Source organism: Triticum urartu, chromosome 5, assembly GCF_003073215.2.
Source record: "Triticum urartu cultivar G1812 chromosome 5, Tu2.1, whole genome shotgun sequence".
In the NCBI taxonomy this organism is placed as follows: domain Eukaryota; kingdom Viridiplantae; phylum Streptophyta; class Magnoliopsida; order Poales; family Poaceae; genus Triticum; species Triticum urartu.
This window is the reverse complement of record NC_053026.1, coordinates 415,056,886-415,067,771: the sequence shown is the minus strand read 5'-3', so window position 1 is coordinate 415,067,771 and position 10,886 is coordinate 415,056,886. Positions and strand designations below refer to the sequence as shown.

At 47.8% G+C, this 10,886-nt stretch overlaps 1 protein-coding gene across 1 annotated transcript; it reads left to right on the top strand.

The window, feature by feature from the left end:
• Positions 1–342: 342 nt before the first annotated feature.
• On the top strand, positions 343–7,901 carry LOC125509396 (glutamate receptor 2.8-like). The gene is made up of 3 exons (XM_048674362.1): positions 343–769; positions 883–2,195; positions 6,318–7,901. Exons 1-3 carry the CDS (start codon positions 502–504, stop codon positions 7,599–7,601), a joined length of 2,865 nt encoding a protein of 954 aa, XP_048530319.1. The 5' UTR covers positions 343–501; the 3' UTR covers positions 7,602–7,901.
• The last annotated feature ends 2,985 nt before the right edge of the window (positions 7,902–10,886 follow it).

Genomic DNA, 10,886 nt, shown 5'->3' with positions numbered 1-10,886 from the left:
TTCTTAAATCGAATCAATTAAGAACTAAATCAAATTCACATAACTTTATTATAAAACTGAAACAATGCTTTCATCGTCTGCTAAAAATTTAGCAATAAAAACTGGAGGTGCATCCACCATTTGCACACCCCCACTCAGTTAGCTCATGAGCAACAACATTAGACTCTCTGTTACAATGCTCAAGGTAACCTCCCCGAGCTCTCCCAGTAACTTTCTGCGATCATCTAAAACTGGAGCCCATCGTAGCCCTTTCAGCAACATCTTTGACCCTTCTCTAGTTCAGGCCCTATTAGCGTGTTGACGACCACTTCCAAGTTTCTGTTCCACCCAATTGCTCAACTTGCACGCGCGCAAATCAGCATCCGATCCAACCAAAAAGAAACGAGGCTCTCTACACATGTGGTGACTATACAAAGTTGCCACGCAGCGCAGGGCGTCCGTCTTCGCGGACAAACAATTTCTTCCCACGACGAAGCAGTTGACTGCTCTGATCCCTCTCCCATGGCTGGGCTTGGGGACGCCCACGCTCGCTTCCTCCTGGCATGCCTCGCCGCCTCGATCCTGTTGACGTCGCGGGCGCAGCCGACCACGCCGACGGAGGTCAAGGTGGGGTTCATCGTCGACGCCGGCTCGCCAGTCGGCAAGATCGCCACCACCACAATCCCCATGGCCCTGGAAGACTTCTACGCCGCCTACCCCAACTCCTCCGTCCGGGTTCGGATCCTGCAGCACGACTCCGGCGGAGACGTCGTCGCCGCCGCGTCCGCCGGTATGGACCGACAACGCTTCTGAATTCTGATCCTCTCCACGCTCCACGCACCAGAGCGTTTCCGCGGTCGTTGTTCTGACGCCGCGTGTTCTTGCCTTGCTGCGTGCGTGCAGCGCTGCAGCTGATGACGGTCCAGGGAGCGCGCGCCATCCTCGGCCCGCAGTCGTCCGTCGAGTCGGCCTTCGTCGCCGGCCTCGCCACGCAGGCGCAGCTCCCCGTCGTGTCCTTCTCGGCCACCAGCCCGTCGGTGTCGCCTGCCACGGCGGCGTTCTTCGCCCGGGCCGCGCTGAGCGACGCGTCGCAGGCCGACGCCATCGCCGCGCTCGCCACGCACTTCGGCTGGCGCCGCGTCGTGCCCATCTACCAGGACGACGACTACGGCGCCGCCTTCGTGCCCTTCCTCGTGGACGCCCTCACCGCCGAGCGCACCGAGGTCCCCTACCGCTGCGCGCTCCCGGCCGCGGCGACCCACGACGCCATCGCCGCGGCGCTGCTACGCATGCAGTCGGAGCAAACGCGCGTCTTCGTGCTGCACACGCGCCCCGGGCTCGCGAAGAACGTGTTCGCCGCCGCCGTGGACACCGGCATGATGGCCGAGGGCTACGTGTGGGTCATCACCGACGGGCTCACGGGCCTCCTCGGCTCCGTCGACCCGCCGCAGGGCGTCATCGGGCTGACGCCCCACGTGCCACACACGACGCGGCTGCGCGACGTCAAGAAACGATGGGCGCACCGGTACATGCGCGACCACCGGGACGCCGAGCCGGCGCAAGCCGTGATGGGCTGCTACGCTCTGTGGGCGTACGACGCCGCGTGGGCCGTCGCGTCCGCGGCAGAGCGGCTCAGCCCCGGCGACTTATCGTCGCCGCCGGGGCTGGTAGGCGGCAAGGGCGGCCCCACCGACATCGCCGGGCTCGGCAAGTCAAGATCGGGCCCCAGCTTCCTCCGAGCTATCAACGATACGAAATTCGACGGCCTCGGAGGAAAGTTCGAGCTCGTCAACGGCGAGCTCGCCGTGCCGGCGTTCCAGGTGGTGAACATCATGGACAGCGGAAGAGAGAGGATCATCGGGTTCTGGTCGGCCCGGCACGGGCTGAGCCGGCAGGTGGACAGCGGATCCAACGAGTCGAGCGGCGAGCTCCGGCCGGTGATCTGGCCGGGAGATTCGACGGTCCGGCCGACGGGGTGGGTGCAGCCGACGAGCGCGCGGAAGCTGCGGGTGGCGGTGCCGGGGAACGTGTCGGACAGCTACAAGCCGATCGTGCGGCTGGAGGTGGATCCGGCGACGAACCAGACGACGGCGAGCGGGTTCGTGATCGAGGTGTTCGAGGCGGCGGTGCGGCTGCTGCCCTACGCGCTGCCGTTCGAGTACGTCAAGGCGGCGTCCATGCCCTACGACGACCTTGTACAAGCCGTTGGCAATGGGGTTAGTCGCACTCCTTAATCATCACATGTTTTTTAAGTTCTGCAAGTAGTACTACTACTATAGTCGTTCTTAAGCAGCACATCACTTCAATTAACCACCATTTTCTATCCTGACGTGATGATATGCAAGTTACACGTTACGTAAAATAAAATTTGGATCACTGCTCCATGCTGGTTCCAACTATTTTAGTGTACCAAACATAAACGTATATCATGCACAGATATGCTAGTACTTATAAGTGTCAAGATATTAGCAAGGGTCAACTTGATAACAAGAGTACTGTTTTCGCCGTTGGTGTTCTTTCCGATCTCAATGCATTTCACCGCTCCACCGGAAATTTCATCTGCCCCTACCATACTCCAGCTTGGTAATTTCCACCGCCTGTCCAGGGTTGAGCCCTGGATTTGACTATCCTTTTTGTGAGAGAAAAATAGGTGTGTGGGCCAGCATAGACTAGACTACACACCATGCAGTACATGTGTGGTTGGGACGAGAGTTTTTGGACATACCTTGTTCAAGTTTCTTTGGTGAATATTTTGACTTGAATAATATTCCTAGCCATTAAGCCAGTTGACCGTTTTGTTTTTGCTGAGTTAGGCCAGTTGACCATTGAATGCCAATATACCATTGCTGTCAAGGTTTCCTGTTCCCTTTGAAAACGTCGGTGTTATCAAGTTGTTGGTTAACATCCATATCCATGGACCGGAGACATGTCAATCTATATATACTTCCTCCATTTTAGAATATAAAGTGTATTGATTTTCATGCAAGTCAAACTTGTGTATGTTTGATCAAGATTACCCTCTCCGTCCAATAATGTAAGGGAGTATAAAATTAAGTATCGTATTTACAATATAAAATCATAAATTATGAAAAAAAAATTTGTGATGGATCTAATGTACAAATTTGATATTGTAAATATTGATATTTTTTCTAAAAACTTGATCCAAACATTCACATGTTTGACTTTTAAAAAACCCGGATATACCTTTTGAAACTGAGGGAGTATAAGCCAAAGAAGTAATAGGCTGTCAGTCCTCTTATGTATATGGATTCATTATATATTTTATTATTTTCTATCTTACTACTCCAATTCAAAATAAGGGTCGTAGTTTGAACTAAGATTAGTTCAACCTTAGTTTAAAATTATGACATTTATTATGAATCGGAGAGAATAGTATTTATTAGATACCTACGCGGTAAAAACAATGTGCTCATTCATTCATTAGATAACTCACAATGACTTTCTTGACAAACAATGTGTCGATTTAGTGTACTCCCTCCAATCCATATTACTTCTATTAAAGTTGTACTAAAGCAGCAACAAGTAATATGAATTGGAGCAAGTACTATATTGTTTGTATATATGCTTTTTGTACGTAAAATGGGAATATTGCAAAAGCAAAGGTCTATAATGCCGGTTTTAAAACATTGCAACACATATTAGAGGGTGCTTGGATACGTTTTAGTCCCATGACTAAAAGTAGTGGGACTAAAACTTGCTAGCCTCATTCATGCTTGGATCCAAATACTAAAGAGACTAAAACCAAGTTAATGAGCATTTATTATCCTCCAAACCCTCCAATCCAGAACTCTCCTGTGTTAAAGGAGAGGACTTAAATAAGGAGAGAGAGGACTAATCCACATTTTAGTAGGGTACCCCTGACTAAAAAAATTTAGTCTCAAGACTAGTTTTAGCCCCTCTTTAGTCAGGGGTGCTTGAAACTTTAACCTCTTAAAGAGACTATTTTTAGTCAGACTAAAATAAGTTCATTGGATCCAAGCACCCTCTTAGAAAAACTAGTGCATGCTAGAGCATTTATTACCGGTGCCTCATGATCTAGTGCATGAAACCTAAACAACCTTTCACCCTTGTTAACTCGTACTCCTTCTATATCAAAATATAAGCTGTTTGTTGATACAAATGGAGTCTAAAAATAGGTCTTATATTTTGGTACAAGTGAATATTTGGTATGCAAGTTGTTGCTAAAGGGTGCTCTTTTCTTTTATAGAGAATGATAAAAAGGTACTCTCTCTCCTTTATAGAAAAGAAAACATATCAGCAATAGCTTAAACTTTCAATTTGGGTAGTTTTAAGTCGCCTGATGACGGCTTTGTGATTTATGAGATGGAGAGAATTTAGATTAGGTGGCTAGCACTCCCTTAAATTTTGTAGCAACAATCCTACATCTATGTAAAAGCTACTTAAACCTACGTAATCTTTTTTAGTTTCAAAAGAACCTACGTAATATTTTTAACTACTTTGCTTCTCCCCCTGATTTTCAAGAGGGGGTGAGCCCTTCCATCCCCATCGAATTAATCCCTTGTTTCCACGTCCTTTTTTACGTTAAAACCATAGGTTAGTTTTACATGGGTGTAACATTACTCATTTTGTAGTACCACATCTGTAGTTTGGAACCTAGCAAGGCATGATGTGTGCCCTGCTAACGTGAGCCCAGTATGTCACGATTGACGACATCACATCCCACACTTCCACGTCGTCTCAGAAGATTGGGATCTGCACTGGAATCTGTAGTCGTGTACCCACGCGCAGTGGGTGGCCGCGGCTGCTTGTTTTGGGAATCGAATCCTGCTCGGGTGATCTCCTCTGGCGGTAAGCGATTAAGCAACTGATGATGATTATGTACTCTGCTTAAATTAGCAACAACTCGTTGCAGTTTTGTATAGTAGCACGAGAGGTCCTTGTCATCCTACTAGGCCACTAGGAATATATAGGACCCTGCTTGGCTGGTCCGGGTTCCATTTAGCGTAGAAAAAGTCGTGCATGTGTGAAACATGTATGCACTCTTTTCCTTCTGTTTTTGTTTGGATTTGGAGGAGGTGACACGCCAAGGTCGACCGCTACCGTCGCCGAAAACGATGGGCGACCACGCCCAACATGCATTGGATATAACTATAAAATAAGAAGATGAGATCTAGCACTACAGAAGAAGGATCATCCCGAAGAGATCGTGTAAATTCGCTTCCGACATGAGTCGAACACCGGTCAATATATAAGGCTGATTGTAATATAAAGTATCATATACTAATATCATGCATATGATACTACCTCTCTAAGACTAGTTATAGTGGGAGTAACTTAGATAATAACATAACGCATTTCGAGAAATTTTTGCTGATGTGACATGTAGTTAATGAGAAGTGCTAACATAATATGTTACTGTAACATACCGCTTCCCAAGATAAGATGAGTCTACAAGCCATTAAATGAAGCCACATATGACACTACTAGTATGTTACTTTTTTTAGGGATACTAGTATGTTACTTTGCACTATGAAGGTGGTAACTTAGAATAGTGTCATATGCATGGCACTAGTACAAGTTACTCCCCACTATAATCAGCCTATCATATGTTAGTATCATGTAGTTCTCTATTGATTGCCTTGTATGACATAAAGTAGTATAGCATTTATTATGATACGGTATTATAATATGATACTCCACCATCTCTTTCTTCATTTAATGCTATGACATCTTATCAAAATTGCCTAGTTGGCATGCATGATACTAGATACTCCCTCCATTCCAAAATATAGTGTGCCCGCGCTTCCCGAGGTCCAACTTTAACCATAAATTTAACTAACAGGACCAACTGCGGCGGGAGAAAAAATTATATAATTGAAAACTTCTTTTGAATACGAATTCACTGATATAATTTTTGCTCCCGCCGCAATCGGTTTTGATAGTTAAATTTACGGTCAAAGTTGAAGCACGGGGATAAAGGAAGCATTACATTGTAGAATGGAGGGAGTATGATAGTACCATTACGACCAGCCTAAGGATGCACCACTATCACCTTGCCATTGGGCTGCTGCCCAGTTCTCAAGATGCATGGATAACTCATATCGGCTGCATTGCCGGGCGTATTGGTCGTATCGGTCGCTGTTTTTAGGCTAAACAAATGACTCGGATGCTGGATGTTTTAATATGAACTGCATACCATATCATTATCAATTATCAAAGCTATATTTGTTGTGAATAAGAGGCCTTTCAGATTATGTGTAGACCCATCAATTTTCACATTACATGCCAAAGATTTCTTTCAATTGAGCAAATTTTTGATCAATTAATCAGCCTCGTCGACCCGTCCTTTTCTGCAGACGTTCGATGCGGCGGTGGCGGACATCACCATGACGGCGAACCGGTCGAACCACGTGGACTTCACGCTGCCTTACGCGGCGACGGCCATTGCCATGTTGGTGCGGGTGCGCGACCAGCGGAGCAACAAGCGGACGTGGGTCTTCCTCAAGCCGCTCCGCTACGACCTCTGGCTCGTCAGCGCCGCCTTCTTCCTCTTCACCGGCTTCGTGGTCTGGGCCATCGAGCACCGCGCCAACCTCGAGTTCCGCGGGCCGGCCTCCTACCAGGTCGGCACGCTCCTCTACTTCGGCTTCTCCACCCTCGTCTTCGCCCACAGGGAGACGCTCAAGAGCAACCTCTCCAGGTTCGTGGTGCTCGTGTGGGTCTTCGTGGTGCTCATCCTGCAGTCCAGCTACACGGCGAGCCTCACGTCCATGCTCACGGTGCCGCAGCTGGAGCCGGCCGTGGCCGACTACCGCGAGCTGCAGCGGGGCACGGAGATGGTCGGGGTCATGAACAACTCCTTCGTGCTCAGGGCCATGATGGCGTCGGGTTTCCCGCAGGGAAGGCTCGTGCGGTACCCGAACTCGCAGACCATCCATGAGTGCCTGCTCAACGGCACCATTGGCGCCGTCGTAAATGAGACGCCCTACCTCAGGATCTTCCTCAAGACCTACCGCGACAACTTCACCATGACGGGACCGCTCAACAAGACCGGCGGGTTCGGGTTCGCGTTCCCCAAGGGGTCGCCGTACGTGACGGACCTGTCGCAGGCCATCCTAAAGCTCACCGAAAGCGATGAGATGAACATGATCGAGCGTAAGTGGTTCGGCGACCCCAACGACGATGGTGCTACGCAGGATAGCGGGCCGTTCACGTCCAACAGCCTCAGCTTTAACAGCTTCTGGGGTCTGTTCCTCATCACCGGCGCCACCTCGCTCCTCTGCTGCGTCGTCCACCTCGCCACCTTTGTCGCGGCCAACCGACGGGAGCTCCCGCCGCACTTGTCCTGGAAGGACTGGCTCTCGAGTTTGTTCAAGCTCTTCGACGACAAGGACCCCTCGTCGCACACCTTCAGGGTCAAGGACGACGGCAGCATCGTGTCTGTCCGGAACGACACGGTTGCCTCCCCTCTTGCCGCGCAGAGTGAACTCGGCAGCCCACTCAGCGCGCCGTACACGAGCGAGTGGTCGGGGACGGCAAGCCCAGCAACCGGTGAGATCGAGCTGGCCGCCGGTGGACAGGAGGGGGATGAGGTGGCTCCCAATCCTGTCAACTCTGGAGAGAATGGCAGAGGCCAGTAGCTGATCAACTGCCGTTCGATCTCCGACTTATTTCTCTTCGTAGCGAACCGATGATTAATGATTGTTCCGAGGGAATTGCCATGGTGATGAAGAGATTGATGGCAGTGAGTAGTTGGGGAATTAGTGTACATTGTAGTAGAAAGGAAGAAGAAAGACAATCGCAACTGTAAATTGTATGTAAAAACCGTGCAAGGGAAGAAAGGAAGAAGAAAGAGGTGTAATTCCTCGGGATAAAAATGCTTCGAAAGAGTTGTAATTTCTTGGGATAAAAAAGGAAGAAGAAAGACGTACATTTTTTTACTGTATAATTGATCAATTTTTCACTCTACTAGTTTTCTTGGCTAAAAAAAAATCCTCTACTAGTTGCAATATAAAAGAAGAAATGCCACACCAGATAGTACATGCTAGTTTTCCAATGGCTCCCTGGCCGTCATGTTGCAATGTTGCAGTTACATGTCCCAGGACATCACATTGCAGTTTTGTCAAAGTAGTCTCGTCTTTTAAACCTCATGAAACATTTCCTTTGAGTAAATATCATGATGGTGCCAACTAAACCTAGCCTCCCGGGCCACTGGTATATGGCACGAACCGGAACCTCTCGCCGCCCTGCTTCACACCATTGTCGGTACTAGCACTCCACTAAGCGCCACGCGCGCCACTGGCCTAGGACTCGCAGGTCCAAACCACAGGTGAAAGAGCCTCGTCGTCGCCATTGGTCGTACAGGCTTTACCTTTTTTTTTTCAATCGGGCTCACACCCCTTTCCATTAATTTTGCAATCAACGGAAATACATCAGTCTGTAGTAACCAAGTCTGTTAAAGTATCAGGCTAACCATTTCATTAAGGAAAACCAGACCTAGAGATAAGACCGACTGCAAAAGCTAAATGAGACTGAAAGGGGGGAGCGAGCTGGTGCATCATCAGGAAACCCACCGCATGATGACTCTCGAGCGAGCCATTCGTCATGGGGCGAAAACCTGATGACACAAACAAGCCACAACCCAAATAAAAACATCTGTTCCCAGGAAGAGACTATCTGACTATCTCAAAACGACTAGCCAAAACACGACCATGAGACAAATATCCAGCGGGCATCAAACCCCAATGGATCATAAGGCTTAAAAGGAGACCCAAGCAGCAGATCCAGCTAGCCAATCTGGATCCCATCCCTGTCATCCAAGAGAAGCCTGTCGCGAGTGAAGGGCCTGTCCGCCAGCGTAGCAGCCACGTGAGCGAACCTCTTCACTCCAGCTTGGAATTTTGCCTTGTCTTCAGCTTTAAGCAACCCTGCCCAATACAACATAAACGAGCAGGCAGTGAAAACAGCCTTCAGGGGAGTGCGAGCTACATATTTATCAAAGGTAACTTTGTTGCGGAGACACCAGATACCCCAACATATTGCCGCAATAATCATCATATAGAATTGATTTCCTCCTGGAAAGAACCTATAGAACCAGGCAAAACTTTGCCAAAGCGATCGGGGACAACAAGAGACCCCAACAGTCATACCCAGTACACCCCAAACTGTACGAGCAAGAGGGCAAGTAAAGAACAAGTGATTCGCAGTTTCTATATCTGTACAAAAGGAACACATAGGATTTCCAGGCCACTTCCTATTGCGCATATTGTCTCGCGTAAGCACAGCATTCTGAAATAATTGCCATAAGAAAATTTTAATCTTCAATGGAACGGGGGCTTTCTAAACCCACTTATAATTGGGGCCAGCCAGGTTTCTTTCCAGCCATTCATACATCGATTTAGTCGTAAACTTCCCTTTACAACTAAATGCCCAGGAGATATTATCTGAGGAATTACTCAGCGAAAGTTTTTTAGCCTCTGTAACCATCCAAGCCCACTGTTCGCCCAACACACCTGATAATCTGCGTCTGAAATTTAGCTCATAGTTACTCGCTACCCAGGATGCCAGAGTACTCTCCTGATCATGGCAAATGCTGAACAGATCAGGGAACCGATCTTTCAATATAATGTTCTCTACCCAAGGATCATGCCAGATCCTAGTTAGGTTACCACTTTTGATGGTGATTTTCCTACCAGCCATATATGAGTCCTTGACTTTCATAATAGCTTTCCAACAAGGGGAGTCGGAGAAACGACCTCGTATATTTGCTACAGTCTTGTTCTTAAAGTATCTAGCTCTGACTATACGTTGCTACAACCCATCGCTGGTTTCAAGTTTCCACCACCATTTAACAAGTAGAGCAACATTCTGTTTATGAAGATCCTTAATACCCAACCCCCCTATTTTCTTAGATCGACAGATTCTTGTCCATCTAACCATACGATACCCGTGTTTCTTATTCTTCCTCCTCCAAAAGAATCGTCTACGATGTTTGTCCATCTTTTCAATAAAGGTTTTATTGAAAAGGAACATCGACATGAGATAGGATGGAATCCCATCAAGACTAGAACCCAATAAAGTGAGTCTGGCCCCGGAGGAGGCCGCATAGGCCACCCAGGCGTCAAGCTTTTTAATCATTTTTCCATCCAGGAAATCTAGATTCGCATTCCTTAGAGTGGAGTATGTTATTGGGACTCCAAGGTATTTCATAGGTAGGGTACCCACTTGGCAACCAAACATATCAGCGTAAACTAAATCTATATCGTTATCTCCTCCGATACCAAAAACCTCACTCTTCTCAAAATTGATTTTTAAACCAGACATGAGTTCAAAAAGATAGAGCAAGAGCTTGACATTGATGGCTTTGTCGATATCATGTTCAAAACAAAGCACCGTGTCATCAGCGTATTGTAGGATGCCCACCCCATCCTCAATAAGATCAGCAGCCAAACCTTTAATAAGACCATTCTTTTGTGCAGTCAACATCATCTTAGTTAGGCACTCAGCAGCCAGATTAAAAAGGAAAGGGGAATGAGGATCGCCCTGCCTCACCCCCTTGGCACTTTGTATATAAGGCCCAACCTCATCATTAATCTTGACGCTGACCGTGCCATTCATAAGAATTTGAGAAACCCACCCACACCACTTAGAATTAAACCCACGTTTCACATGACAATCGAGTAAAAACTCCCAATTAACGTTGTCATAAGCCTTCTCGAAATCAAGCTTAAGTATTACTCCCACTTGCTTTTTAATATGAGTATAGTGCAGCACCTTATGCAAGGATAGTATGCCGTCAACTATATGCCGCCCTTTAATGAAAGCATTTTGTTGTATACTGAACAACTTGTGCGCGTATTTGCTAGCCCTAATATCCATGGCTTTGGTGAGTAATTTGTAGGGACAACGTAACAAACAGATGGGCC

Bases quoted from the DNA above. Each gene is read 5' to 3' on its own strand.
- LOC125509396 (XM_048674362.1), top strand. From the start codon at position 502: ATGGCTGGGCTTGGGGACGCCCACGCTCGCTTCCTCCTGGCATGCCTC. The intron at 770-882 runs GTATGGACCGAC...GCGTGCGTGCAG, and splicing joins CGTCGCCGCCGCGTCCGCCG to CGCTGCAGCTGATGACGGTC. The intron at 2,196-6,317 runs GTTAGTCGCACT...CCTTTTCTGCAG, and splicing joins TACAAGCCGTTGGCAATGGG to ACGTTCGATGCGGCGGTGGC.